The sequence below is a fragment of the Gadus chalcogrammus genome, chromosome 14, assembly GCF_026213295.1.
Source record: "Gadus chalcogrammus isolate NIFS_2021 chromosome 14, NIFS_Gcha_1.0, whole genome shotgun sequence".
Taxonomy (NCBI): Eukaryota; Metazoa; Chordata; class Actinopteri; order Gadiformes; family Gadidae; genus Gadus; species Gadus chalcogrammus.
Window position 1 is genome coordinate 1604394 of NC_079425.1, and position 14419 is coordinate 1618812.

The 14419-nt window shown below is 51.4% G+C and overlaps 1 protein-coding gene across 1 annotated transcript in view; it reads left to right on the forward strand.

Annotated features, from left to right (window-relative positions):
• ano1a (anoctamin 1, calcium activated chloride channel a) overlaps window positions 1-14419 on the forward strand; it is a 36782-nt gene that overhangs the window by 905 nt on the left and 21458 nt on the right. The window contains exons 2-5 of the mRNA XM_056607860.1: window positions 2334-2518; window positions 10256-10597; window positions 12404-12502; window positions 13041-13192. Of these exons, the coding sequence (XP_056463835.1) occupies window positions 2408-2518; window positions 10256-10597; window positions 12404-12502; window positions 13041-13192 (704 nt within the window). The 5' untranslated portion in view covers window positions 2334-2407. The remainder of the gene's footprint in view (window positions 1-2333; window positions 2519-10255; window positions 10598-12403; window positions 12503-13040; window positions 13193-14419) is intronic.

Sequence of the window (14419 nt, forward strand, 5' to 3'; positions counted from 1 at the left end):
TGTGATTGACGGACCAACGTCTGATGGAGAGTTATGGCGCCCCCTGTTGACCCCTAGAGACATACGGAAAGGCTAACTTGCTTAATCGTATTTTCGCATAAATCGGAAATAACTTTTATGTAAAATAATCAAATAAAAAAGAAAACCATAAGCTCGGGCAGTGTTGAGGAGTATGTGCACCAGGTTTTGGGTCATTTGGGTTTACAGGTCCGTTTTCACTTTTCTTTCACGGTTTTCCCAAACTTTAAAGGTAAGGCAGAATCTATCCCGACGGAGCTAATGAGTCCTTGAGGCAAAAAGGTTCAGCTTGTGAAGTAAAGTCCAGAAACCAAGTTTCAGATATTTTTATAGAACTGGGTGCGGGGCGTGGCCGTTTAGATCTGACCATGAGTGACAGCGCCCCCTGTGGCCACAGCGGTACCACACCTTTTGGAGACCTCCTTACTTCCGGTCTAAGTAATAGATAACTCAGGTGTTCAGTGGTTGATTGATGGTTTTTTTGCGCATCCAGTTAGGCCTACATTATTAATTATTAATACATTAATATTTTTTTTTTTTAAATCGTAGTTATGGCCCAGCTCACTGAGCTCACTATACTATATTATAGAAATCGAATGGCTGAGCTGACTGATATATGTACAATTATTTGCAATGGGCTTCAACCCTGTAGATAAAAACCGGTTGGAAGAACCATAATAATACAAATAATAATAATAAGACGCATGATAGTGAGGCTTGCTTTGCCACCACGCCAATGTGGCTCTTCGGAGTTGCATTGCGAGACATATGGGCGCACTGCTGGTCTTGGACTCGGCCCGTCCGGACCCCGAAACCCCCGCCGTGACGCGTGGGCAGCACCGGCGGACATCCCCCGCCATTCCGCTGGCGCGCAATAGCGCATCGATTCACCGAACGTAAAATCATGTGAAAAGAAACGCAGGACTCGCGTAGCTGGAGTGCGGTCCCGTGTGTAACCTACGTATCACGTTTCAGGGGGACACACGCTCGTTTCGACGATGTTTTCCCAGGGAATAGAGGAGCGTCTTTTGGCGAGCGCCTCCTCACGCGCCTCCTCACAGCAGCGATGAGCGCTCCGCTCAAAGTTAATTTAGCCGCAGCCTCAGCACCGTCTCCATCCTTCAGTTGGACCGGGTCTGAACCGAGGTAAACAGTTGGACATCGATCGCGAGGTGTATAAAAGGAGTGAAATCCCCAAGGTTCGTGGCGATACCCGGGCCATCTCTTAATTGAAGCTCGTTTCGTGTAAAGCTGGATTCCAATGGAGGGACGAGAGTGTGTAGAGAAGCCGATAGAGAGCCAACACAACCATGATGCGGAGAACGGTAAGAACGAAATCCTCTTTCTGCAGAAGGAGAAGGAACGGGACTGGATGAAGTGTTGACGCGTTAATCCTTTAAAACGTTTGATAATTGCGTAGACGTGTCTGCTCGTGGTCTACTCTGATAAGCCGATACTAATTGTATTTTTCATCCATGGTAGGCTTAATGGTTCAATATCAACATGCCGCTATGATGAGCTGATGGTCGTTGATTATAGTAAGATAATTAACTGATATATATATATATATATATATATATATATATATATAGTATATATATATATATATATATATTGTATATATCTGTATAATTGCATATTACATTTACAAATATATATATAATAGATATTCTCCTATCCCATTTGATACTAATGCAACAACAACATCGGAGCTCAAACCAATCTATGGAAGGCTCCTTTCGAGGTGCTTGTCTGGTTGGCTCACATCCTGTTGTTTTGGTGCCTCATCGGGACGGGCGTTGGACAGACGAACACATGCGGGGCCCCAGACAGCAGACCTGACTCTAGAACGCTCACAAACCACAAAGAAAAAACACAGCTACATCTGATAATCAGTCTGCCACATGGAACGTTACAAATGTGTAGTGAACACAGGTTCTATTAATGTCACCAGTAACACATTCTGGGGGTGCGTGTCCATCCCCGGCCCGGCCCCCCGACCTGGGACCTATAGGACCCCCCCAGCAAGTCCAGTACCTAGCTGGTCCTCTCCCTGCAGGCCCTGTACTGGTATTCAGTGGGACAAAAACAAAGGCAAAAACCACCCGAGTTGAACCATTAAGTTGCCTAACCATGAACCCCCCGCCCAGATGCTTTGGTTTGGTCTCTTGAAGGTGAACTCACTACAGGATGTGAACCAACAGGAGCTCAGCAGGACTCGCTCGGCGGGTGTTCCCGTTCCCTCTGCTGCAGAACGAAGCAGCGATGCTCCGTTGAGCGTTGACCGTGACCCTCTGCCTCCACCTCCTCCCCAGGTTCTCCTCCTCCTGGCACCTCCTCGGTGGAGCAGCTTCTCTCCGACGACCCCGGGCTGCCAGAGCCGGCCGACATGAGGAGGAACGACGACTACTTCCCCGTCCCTGGGGAGGAGAAGAGCCCAGATGGCCCCAGCTACGGGGTCCCAGGCAGGGAGCCCAAAAAGATCCCAGACGAGAAGATTGTGAGTCCTTCTGTCCCCTTTGCCTTTGTACATCGTTTTTCAGTTTAATAATAATAAGTAACCGTGACAAAACATGGAATCGACTACAAAATACATGGATCATATGGAACTGATGTTTTCATTGGTGGTGATGCTTCTTTACCCCATCTGGCTGAATAATTAATAATACAAGTCCGTAAAACACACTGAGTGCATATTGTAATTGAAATGTACTCCTAATCTAGACACAAACTGATTGATTCCTTAAGATAATGATGTATCCTGAGAAATTGTTGCTGCTTATGAAAGATTACAAATCCATCGTTCAAAGTGAAATGTGGTCGTTTTCTTTGGTCAAACACGTTTGGTCCAATCGTTGATCCCTCGTCTTAGTAGACACACAGCGCTGGCCTCGGTTGGATGTTGGATGTTGAAACCTGGTCTCTGGTGTTGTGTTACTGTCGGGCTTTGTGCTGTTCCCATAACTTTATTCACTCTGCCGTTGATCAGCCCTTCGCATGTTATTGAAATTCAGGAACCAAATCAGGAACCAAACGTCGTATCAGAAGAGGTTTCCTGTAACTCTAGGAGGCTGTTGCTTTGGTGAAGCATGTTGGTGTTATTTGCATTTCTAACTCGGTAGTCCACAAAGAGACGTCAGTTTGGAAAAATATTAGCGACAAAGGTAAACAGCAGATGACAGTGAGTACTTTTTACGACAACATATCGATCACTAAGCCTTTAATAGCAGCCAAGGACATTAATCCAGCACTATAGGCTTTATTAGAAGTGGGACATTTTTTTGTGATATTTATCTTATCAATCAATTTAGTTATCCACTCGAAGATTCTCACATTTTGCGTCCCTCTATCTAATACATTTTATCTGCTGTCTCTAAAAATAAATTACTTAAGAATCAAGAATGCGACCAACACACGTTGAATCGATCAGTTTAATTTGACATCTTGACATACAAATACACACACGCAACTTAATTGATTTTTATTCTAATATGCGCCACGGAGCATTTAGTGCGGTAGCCAGAGTGTGTGTGTCTGTGTGTGTCTGTGGGTGTTTGTGGGACCAGAGTCAGGGCTTGGTAGGAGGGTGGATTAATGTGCTGGTGGTTTGGTGAGAACGGCATGGCTACTGCCGGCTGATGCACCCCATCCTCAGGCGACCTTTGGCTCACTGCTTCCACAAGGGGTGGAGGGTAGGATCCCACAGGAAGTAGGAGTGTGTGTGTTTGTGTGTGTGTTTATGCGTGCGGGGGTGTATGTGCTTGTGTGTGTGGCTGTGTTTGTGTGTGTGTGTGTGTGTGTGTGTGTTTGTGCACGTTTGTGTGTATGGGGTGTGTGTGTGTGTGTATGGGGGGGGGGGGTTGTGTGTGTGTGTGTGTGTGTGTTGGGGGGGGGGTGTGTTTGTGTATGTGTGTGTGTTTGTGTGTGTGTCATCAATTAGGAAGGACATCCATACACAAGCACACAAGTTCACAGAATCCTCCTCTTCCCCCTCGTACACACACAGACACACACACACAGACACACACACACACAAACACCCATGCACACACACGCACACACACGCACACGCACGCACACGCACGCACACAGACAGTGCAGGCCAGGGTCTGGTATCGTGTCACTGTGTACTAACAAACAGCCCACATAAACATGAAGAAGCACCCAAATGTGGAAACCAATAATGTCGGACACTGAGCAGCAGTGCCTGAGTCTTGTGCTCTCTGTAAACAGAGCCTTGGTATTAGTGTTGGCTATAAACACCATGGACATGGATCACCAAGCTAGTGACAGTAACCCCTTTGGACTAATATTGTAAGACGAGATTCTGGGGAGATTGGAAAGCTTGAGCGAGGAGAAGAAACGTGTGTGTTTTTAGGAGGATGTGCAGGATCTCACCCGGATGTAAGGTCGTTTTTTGTAAACTGTCCCCCTTGCATAGGATACATCTTGAGACAGATCCTATAGGATGCAGCGTGGGACAGATCCTATAGGATGCGTAGTATCACAGCAGCGTGGGACAGATCCTATAGGATGCGTAGTATCACAGCCTATAGGAAGAGTGCACAAATCCAATGTTGTCGGGGCACAGTAAAGGGTCATGAAGCCAAACTGCAATCAGAGGTTTGGGTGTTCTAAGCTCCAGAACCCTGGAGGCCTGAATACTCTGTGGATTAAACACAAGCTGCAACTATATGTCGTCTGTGGCAAAGTATCCTATATTCCTGGGAGAGTGCTCTGGGGGAACAGATGGATGTGTTGTAACCACGACCAATCAGAGGACAATGCCGGTCGCCTGCTTTTCAGTCGGCACTTCCTGGGATGCTGTTTGCTCCCTGTTCCCTCCTCTTCCTCCTCTCCCTCCTCTCCCGCCCCCTCCCCCCTGTTTCTCCTCCTCTCCCTCCTCTTCCTCCCACATTCCCATCTCTCCTTCCTCTCCTCCCCCTCCCCCCCTCCCTTCTCTCCCCCCTGTTTCTCAGCCAATGGGAAAAGCAACCAATGAGGTGTTGAAGAATACTTCCCACTTTCACTGGCTCCATAATAAAGAGATCCTCACTCACTATTTAACTTGGATTACCGGTGATTGTTATGTGCTAAACTTGTAAACCACCTTCCTTTTGTATGCTCAATACAACAAAGTCATTATGTGGATTAACATTGTTTTCCTGTGTGTCATGTTGCAAAATACACAGCCATGCTGTATGATGTGATTCACGGTTCCTTGGCATTAAGGAATGTCCCTTTGCTGGATTCTGGTTATCTGGCTGTTCAAACTTCTGCATTATATTTGAATAAGCCAACACCTTCTCACTGTATGTGCTTTTATACCAGACTTGGTATGGTAGATAGAAGAATGGATACATTCTTTAATTAAGGTTTAACAGCACAAAAGCACCTAATTAATGTACAATATGAATAAAAAATAGACTAAGATAGAATAAGATCTGAATCAAAAGTGGCAAATTTAAATTTCAAAAAAGTATGCTTCAGTCTGTACATGAAGGACCTCCCCCAGTCTGACTCCGGCGGTCTCCCGCCTGATGAAGCCTCGCTGCGGCAGCAGGAAACAAGTCCTGTAGCGCAGCAGTGTTGTATCTATCGGCCTGTAGCTGAACGAGCTGCTCTGCTCTGCCACAGAACCAGAGAGAATGGGAGGAAGGGTCTGCATCGAGGGTGACACCGTTGGACCGAGGCTGAGAGGGTGGAGGAGGAACTCAGATGCTCCACACAGGCTTTCTGTTCAGCCTTTATCTCACTCCATCCGGGCCTGCGGAACACCTTGCCCAGAGTTCAGCCCAGGGTGTTAGGAGAGGGTGATGCGAGCCGGCACCGTCCCCAGGGGGCGCTGGGGGGTGCATCGGGGAGAGGGTGATGCGAGCCGGCTGAGGCCACGGTCCCCGGCCCCAGGGGGCGCTGGGGGGTGCATCGGGGAGAGGGTGATACGAGCCGGCTGAGGCCATGGTCCCCGGCCCCAGGGGGCGCTGGGGGGTGCATCGGGGAGAGGGTGCGCATTAGCCGCCTGCCCGACGCGTCCTTGCATGTCGTTACACCGAGCTGGAGCATGCATTAGTCTGTGAGGTTAGTACGTCACCAACAACGGCTCCAAGGGCACGGTACACAATGGGGCTGGCTGGGGTGGACCATGTTTCCGTAGCCGGGAGGCGTGAGTGCAGGGGTTGGTGTATCGGAGCTGTCTCCGTCTCTGGGGCCTGAGGGGCTGAAGAGAAGAGGAGGGTGGGGCTGTTGGGAGAGAGACGGTAGGGGTGAGGTAGAGGGGGTGGGGGAGGGAGGGTGTGGGGAGGGGAGGAGGTAGGGGTGAGGTAGAGGGGGTGGGGGAGGGAGGGTGTGGGGAGGGGAGGAGGTATGGGTGAGGTTTGAGGGGTGGGGGAGGGAGATGATGGCTGAGAGTCTAAACTAACAGGTGAATGGATGGCTGGTCTGGTAGCTGGGTTGTAAAACACCTTAAGGCGGTTCAATAAATCAATTCACTCCAAGAGCATAACTCACTTTAAGACACTAACTCAATCATTGTCTGGTGTAATTTGTCCTGTAAGCACCTTGAAGGCTTTAATGTCAATGAATACATTTCATGCGTCACATGCGATTCCATGGTCCACCCCAAAACAGCTGATAATAATGTTGTTAACCATGATGACCAACCTGCCTTTTGAGATGTATTGTATGTGGGATCAAATGAGGGATCTAAACATCTTGCAAGACCTCAACCTCAAAAGTGCAGCAGCAGACAATTATCAACCTACTTAGTGCATGTAAAGTATGCCCCGTCTTGTTCTGTGTGCAGTCGGTCTTTCATCTCCTGTGTTCACCACGATAGCAGGCTGAGACAAGTCGATCCATTGTGTATTCAATCTTTAATGGTTGGCTGTGGTGTGTCTGTCTCTTTCAACTGTTCTCATTTCCTTTTGATACCATCTCACAAGCCTGCAGCTCTACATGATCAGGGATCCATTTTGACCTACACTGATAAGTGCTGACTGCTTGTTACTCTACCATCATGGCTGACACAATCTTAACCATCCCTGTAACTAGAGATCCCTCTTTCCGCGTTCCTCCTCAAGGTACCTTCCTTGATAATTCAGTTTGTTGCCAGGGTTAGGGGAGTTGTCTGTTCTTACCATCCCTTGCCGGGTTTATCTCCTTGTGTGTATCCACCTCCCCCGCAGTCCCCCCCCCCCCCCCCCCGCCCACGTCCCACCTGAAGAGCCGGTTCCACCTGTTGGTCCTTTCCAGACCTCCAGATCCTGCTGCCAGCCGGCTAATTCCTCCCAGCCCCACCCCTCTCTGGCACGCCCCGGGGCTTCCTCTCAGCCTCGACCGTTCAGAAGCAGAGGTTGAAAATGCTGTCTCGATTGTAGGGCGAAAAGAGATCCGTATATTTAACGTATATTGCATTATTGCAATCTTAACCATCCCTGTGATGATTAAGGATCCCTCCTTCTGTTTTCCTTCTCAGGGTACGCAGTGAAAGGGTATTGCTAGAGCAGGGGTTTTCAAGGTGTGAGACGGTGGGCCTACCATGAGAGACCAACATAGTCACTGAAGCTCCCCTAGCCCCAGCAAGAAGTCAGATTCTATACCCCTAACTAGAAGCTATACGTTATACCACTAGCTAGAAGCTAGACTATATACCCCTAGCAAGAAGCTAGACTATATACCCCCAGCTAGAAGCCAGACTATATACCCCCAGCTGGAAGCTAGACTATATACCCCCAGCTGGAAGCTAGACTATATACCCCCAGCTAGAATCTAGACTATATACTCCCAAATATAATCCAGACTTTATGCTCCCAGATAGAAGCCAGACTATATACCCCCAGCTAGAAGCTAGACTATATACCCCCAGCTGGAAGCTAGACTATATACCCCCAGCTAGAAGCTATACGATATACTCCCAGATAGTATCCAGACTTTATGCCCCCAGCTAGAAGCCAGACTTTATACCCCTAGCTAGAAGCTAGACTATATACCCCCAGCTAGAAGCTAGACTATATACCCCCAGCTAGAAGCTAAACTATATACCCCCAGCTGGAAGCTAGACTATATACCCCCAGCTAGAAGCTAGACTATATACCCATAGCTAGAAGCCAGACTATATACCCCCAGCTAGAAGCTAGACTATATACCCCCAGCTAGAAGCCAGACTATATACCCCCAGCTGGAAGCTAGACTATATACCCATAGTTAGAAGCTAGACTATATACTCCCAGATAGAATCCAGACTTTAAGCCCCCAGCTAGAAGCTAGACTATATACCCCCCAGCTAGAAGCTAGACTATATACCCCCAGCTAGAAGCTAGACTATATACCCCCAGCTAGAAGCTAGACTATATACTCCCAGATAGAATCCAGACTTTATGCCCCCAGCTAGAAGCCAGACTTTATACCCCCTGCCAGTAGCCCCCCTACCCCCATCTGGGAGGACCAGGCCCCAGCTCTTTCTCCTGACCTGCTGCCGCCCACACTCAATGGTCAATGCCGCAGTTCTTTGAGCTGTTTATATCCTTTGCAGCGTATATACAAGAATATGCAGTGTTGTATTTTGAGGTATACATGATGGTTTGACTTTATCAAATGAAAGTTCCGTAAAGTACTAGCCTATAATGATCCCGGACATAAACGAATGGCACTTCTCCCATCGTGCAGATGAAGTGTGTTGAATGGTGTCACAGAGAGAATCAGTAATTGTGTTGATGATTGTTTATGTTTCTGCTTTTCTCTCACACTCCTGAAGTCTGTTAGGGCGTGCCTCAGACTTCCTCTGAACTAAAAACCGTCTCTCACGCTACCTTGTACGAGCTCATGACTCAAAGCCGGTCGACCCATATCACACCAAGGTGGTGTCACACGGAAATATAAATATCGGCAGGCCGCGCCTTCTTTTTTACGACCACTCAAACCTGAGACCTGTGAGTGTGATCATGTGTACAGCGATCTCTTCATCCCGCCATGTGTCTGAACTGTCTGGGACGGCTGTGAGCTCACTGGGGCAAGCTCACAGCCTGACACGTAAACTGATACGTGTTTGAATCTAGATTAAAATCTAGATTGTAAAACGGCTGTTGAAATGACATCTAACCGGCTTGATTTAATGGTTGATATCAAGGTGTGTGTGTGATGCTTATCAATCCATCATCCATCTAGGTGGACACGCCCACTCATGTCACTAAGGCACGGGGAAGTGATTTTGATACGTTTTGTGATGGCTGATCACGCTCCCATCTGGTGGCGTGATATCAACTCTTTAAGGAGTACACATCTCCGTTGAAGCCGCTCCTTCTCCGGCTTCCTCATCTCCTCCTCGTCACGCGACCTGAAGGCTATCTTGTTGTTGTTGAGGGAGGCTCTTATAGGTCACTGGTCATCTGCCGCGTTCTGTCAGGGGCGTGGGGGCTCTTCTTACTGAGGTTCATGCAGTGAGACAACACTGCTCCACTTGCCCCCCCCTGAGGCACACAGAGCGATCTCTCCGTGGGGGTCGACAGCGTGACCTCTCCGTGGGGGTCATCTCAGCCCAAGGGGGGCTGCGGTGGACATGTCGGTACGGCGTGTCTTCTGCTTTAGCCTCGCTCCAGCGCAGTGGTCTGCAGATGGCTGGAGGGTCGTGTGGGGACGCCTGGTTCCAACCCCCAGAGAGGACTAATGTACGAGTGGGAGGGCGGGCCTGGCGATGTCTCCACGTCGCGATAGCACTGTGCATTGTGGTGCGTTACATTAGTACCCTGTGCCTGATGTTACTTTAATGCGCTCCCTTCTGTAAAACACCCACCTGCTGTCAAATACAGAGTCAGTCGTTCTCTCCACCTGCTCTCGTTTTGACTTCCCGCTTTGATAGTTCCTAGCTTCACTTGTGAACGTTGTTGTACAAAAGCGTCTTCTGCATAATGACATGTAAACATGATGCAAATGGAAAGGCTGCATGTTGCTGAATGTGGCTCCTGTTCTCGTTCCGTATTCCCCGAAGGGCTCCCCCTCCTCCACCCTCCACCCTCCCCCCTCTCACTCCCCCCTCCCCCCCCCTCCTCCCCCCTCTCACTCCCCCCCCTGACGGCTCCCCCTCCTCCCCCCCTCTCTCCCCCCCCCCCCTCCCCCCTCACTCCCCCCCCCTGACGGCTCCTCCTCCTCCCCCCCCCTCCCCCCTCCTCCCCCCCTCCCCCCTCCTCCCCCCTCTCACTCCCCCCCCTGACGGCTACTCCTCCTCCCCCCCCCCCCCCTCCAGAGGATGCAGGACCTGGGCCCCGGGGCCCCGGCGGGGGGCCGGTCGGAGGCGTGCTTCGAGGACGGCGTGCGCCGCGTGGACTACGTGCTGGCGTACCACGTGAAGAAGACGGGCTCCGCCCACCGCCGGGCGGCGCGGGGGGCCGACGGCGGGCTGCTGCGCCGGCTGCGGCGCTCGCTGAGCCTCCGGGGCAGCAGGGCGGCGCTGCAGCCCCGGGACGACCCCGAGGTCGCCGCGCAGCAGCAGCAGGCCAGTTACCACGACGACGACAAGCGCTTCAGCCGCACGCAGTTTGAGGAGAAACTCCTGGAGATGGGCCTACAGCTAGAGAGGGACGAGGAGGTGAGGAGGGGGGGGGGGGAGGGGGGAGGGGGGGGGGGGGGGGGGGAGAGGAGGAGGAGGGAGGGGGGGGAGAGGGGGGAGGGGGGGGGGGGGGGGGGGGAGAGGAGGAGGAGGGAGGGGGGAGGAGGGAGGGGGGAGAGGGGGGAGGGGGGGGGGAGGAGGGAGGAGGGAGAGGGGAGGGGGAGGGGGGAGGGGGGGGGGGAGGGGAGGGGAGAGGAGGAGGAGGGAGGGGGAGAGGGGGGGAGGGGGGGGGAGGAGGGGGAGGGGGGGAGGAGAGGGGAGGGGGGCCTACAGCTGGAGAGGGACGAGGAGGTGAGGAGGGGGGGGGAGGGGGGGTGAGGAGGAGGGGGAGGAGGAGGAGGAGGAGGAGGGAGGCCTACAGCTGGAGAGGGGGGAGGAGGTGAGGAGGGGGGAGGGGGGGGGGAGGAGGAGGGAGGGAGGAGGAGGGAGGCCTACAGCTGGAGAGGGACGAGGAGGTGAGGAGGGGGGGGGGGGAGGAGGAGGGAGGGGAGAGGGGGGAGGGGAGAGGGGGGGGGCAGGAGGAGGGAGGGGGAGAGGGGGGAGGGGGAGGAGGGGGGAGGGGAGAGGGGGGAGGGGAGAGGGGGGGAGGAGGGGGGTGAGGGGGAGAGGGGGGGGGGGAGGAGGGGGGGGAGGGGGGAGGGGGGGAGGAGAGGGGGAGAGGAGGGAGGGGGGAGGAGGAAGAGGGGGGGAGAGGGGGGACCTGGAGAGGGAGGAGGAGAGGGGGGGAGAGGGGGGGACCTGGAGAGGGATGAGGAGAGGGGGATACGAAGCTGAGGAGATGCGTCTGTGTGGGTGAGATTAGTTTGTGTTTGTGTGTATGTCAGGGTGTGGGTTGATGGGTGGGTGTGTGTGTATATATATATATATATATATATATGTATATATATACACATATATATATACAGTATGTATAAGTGACCTTGAATAACATTTTACCTGGTTGAATCTGATTCGTCAGGCCAGTCCTGTCGTTGACTGATGGTCGAGCCCTAAATCATTTAGTGACTTTTGCGTTGTTTGAGCAGAATATCAATCCGTTATCCCGGTTCCCCTCAGCCGTCTATAGGAGCACCGCCGCCCTGCTTAGTGACCGGCCGCCCCTACAAACTAATTAACTCCGCAAAATATTTATGCAAAGCAAAACATTACGCAGCGAATTGCCCACAGCGGACTGAGTCAGTCCCGCCCCTGCGGAGAGCGTTGTGTAACATAAAGGCTTTTCCTCCGGAAGCCACGCAGCGCTGTGGTTTCTCCCGTCCACCCCCGCCTCCCAGTGGAATGTCCCAGTTACACCCCCGCAGTTTCCCCAACACCACGGATTCACTTAGACGACGACGTCGACTCAACGTCTTTAAGGATCAGTTAAATCGTTGAGGACTTGAGATCACCTCTCATATATATATATATATATATATATACAAATGTGTATTATATATGTCAAGTAGATGCATATACCGCACATTCTTTAGAATGGACAGGAGAGTTTGTATACCTATATAGCTCAATTTATTAGGAGAATACAAGTATAAAGACTAATTTATCCCAGCTATCTTTGTCCTATACGGGGAATGGGTTAACCTAGTGATTGTTAGTGCTTGGCACTTGGTTCTATGAACATCCTTGCTGTACCGACAGAGATATAGTGTTGTATCTCTCTCTCCTGACAAGAAAGAAAGAAAAGCGTCTGCTAATTGCCCTGAATGTAAATGCAAATAAAGGGAGGCAACAGAAGAGTTTCCTCCCTATTGGGTCAATGTGTGAATAAACCATGAATCCTGTCCTCAGTCCAACATCCCGGGAATCGGGTTCCTGAAGATCCACGCCCCCTGGAACATCCTGTGTCGAGAGGCCGAGTTCCTGAAGCTCAAGATGCCCACCAAGAAGGTATTCCTGACATGTTCCCTTTGAGCAAGGCATCTGACACTTGCATCTATGTATTTGTTGATTATGTTGACTAGTTATATATTTCCCCTTTATCTTATCGAAAGCGTGTATTCATTAAACAGAGACGATACCACTTTTTTTTTGTGTGTTTTCTTTTAGCTACAGATACCGCAAATCATTGTTATAAGTCGCAGTAGGGGTTTTAGTAGCGTATAATAGTAGTGCAGTGTAGATATCTTAAAGGTCTCCACACTCTGTCGTCCTTCAATTTGTCTTCATTGTAGAATTAGATTAATTTCGATTTTAAAGAGCACCTTTATTTCGTGGAATTCCCCTGGATTTCATGACGTATGTTCCTGGCCTCCTCTCCCTCACCTTCCACCAATTGCAGAGATGATGAAATAAGCATACAGATTATCCGCCATCGTTCGCCCAGGATCACCACATGTTCCCAGATTCCGGACGAGTTTAGTTGTTTCTGACCGGAGATATGAAGTGTAAAGCCCCCGTGCCTGACCCTGCCCCCCCCCCCCCCCAGGTGTACGAGGTGAACCAGGGGAACAACATCGTGGAGAACATCAGGCTCTTCATCCACAAGGTCACCGCGCCGCTGCACCCCAAGGTGGACTGCAGCCGCCCGCAGAGCGTCAAGCCGCTGTCCCACCCCTTCAGCCGCGAGAAGCAGCACCTGTGAGTCATCTACCTCCTCTCAGCTCCCAGTCACTCCTCCCAGCTCCCAGTGGCTCCCCTCAGCTCCCAGTGACTCCCCTCAGCTCCCAGTGACTCCCCTCAGCTCCCAGTGACTCCTCTCAGCTCCCAGTGACTCCCCTCAGCTCCCAGTGACTCCCCTCAGCTCCCAGTGACTCCTCTCAGCTCCCAGTGACTCCTCTCAGCTCCCAGTGACTCCTCTCAGCTCCCAGTGACTCCCCTCAGCTCCCAGTGACTCCTCTCAGCTCCCAGTCACTCCTCTCAGCTCCCAGTCACTCCTCTCAGCTCCCAGTCACTCCTCCCAGTCACTCCTCTCAGCTCCCAGTCGCTCCTCTCAGCTCCCAGTCACTCCTCTCAGCTCCCAGTCACTCCTCCCAGTCACTCCTCTCAGCTCCCAGTCACTCCTCCCAGTCACTCCTCCCAGTCATTCCTCTCAGTCACTCCTCCCAGTCACTCCTCCCTGTCACTCCTCTCACCTCCCAGTCACTCCTCTCAGCTCCCAGTCACTCCTCTCAGCTCCCAGTCACTCCTCTCAGCTCCCAGTCACTCCTCCCAGTCACTCCTCTCAGCTCCCAGTCACTCCTCCCAGTCACTCCTCTCAGCTCCCAGTCACTCCTCCCAGTCACTCCTCTCAGCTCCCAGTCACTCCTCCCAGTCACTCCTCCCAGTCACTCCTCTCAGCTCCCAGTCACTCCTCCCAGTCACTCCTCTCAGCTCCCAGTCACTCCTCTCAGCTCCCAGTCACTCCTCTCAGCTCCCAGTCACTCCTCCCAGTCACTCCTCTCAGCTCTCGGCGTTTATTCCATGTTGCTGAGTGGCACTCGGTAGAACGAGCCGATTGGCCGAAACAAACCCGGTCCATTTCTGCAAAGTGCAATTTAGTCCAATTACATCTTGACCCTGCCGATCGTTGCCACCTGTCGGACGTGTTGGACTGAGAGGCCAGACGGCGTTATGAGTCCTCTGACAACACTCGTTTAACTCTAATGTGTTTTAGATCTTACAGAGTGCAGCTGCTTTGAATGTTCATATGATGTTCGTATTTGAACCATGACATTATATCTGACATTAAGTATGATGTTGATGTGTTACCATTTATTCCATCTTCTCCCTGCTACCCAAGCCAGTGTCCTTCATTGTCAGTGACACACACACACACACACACACACGGACTCATACATACACACACACATACACACACACACACAC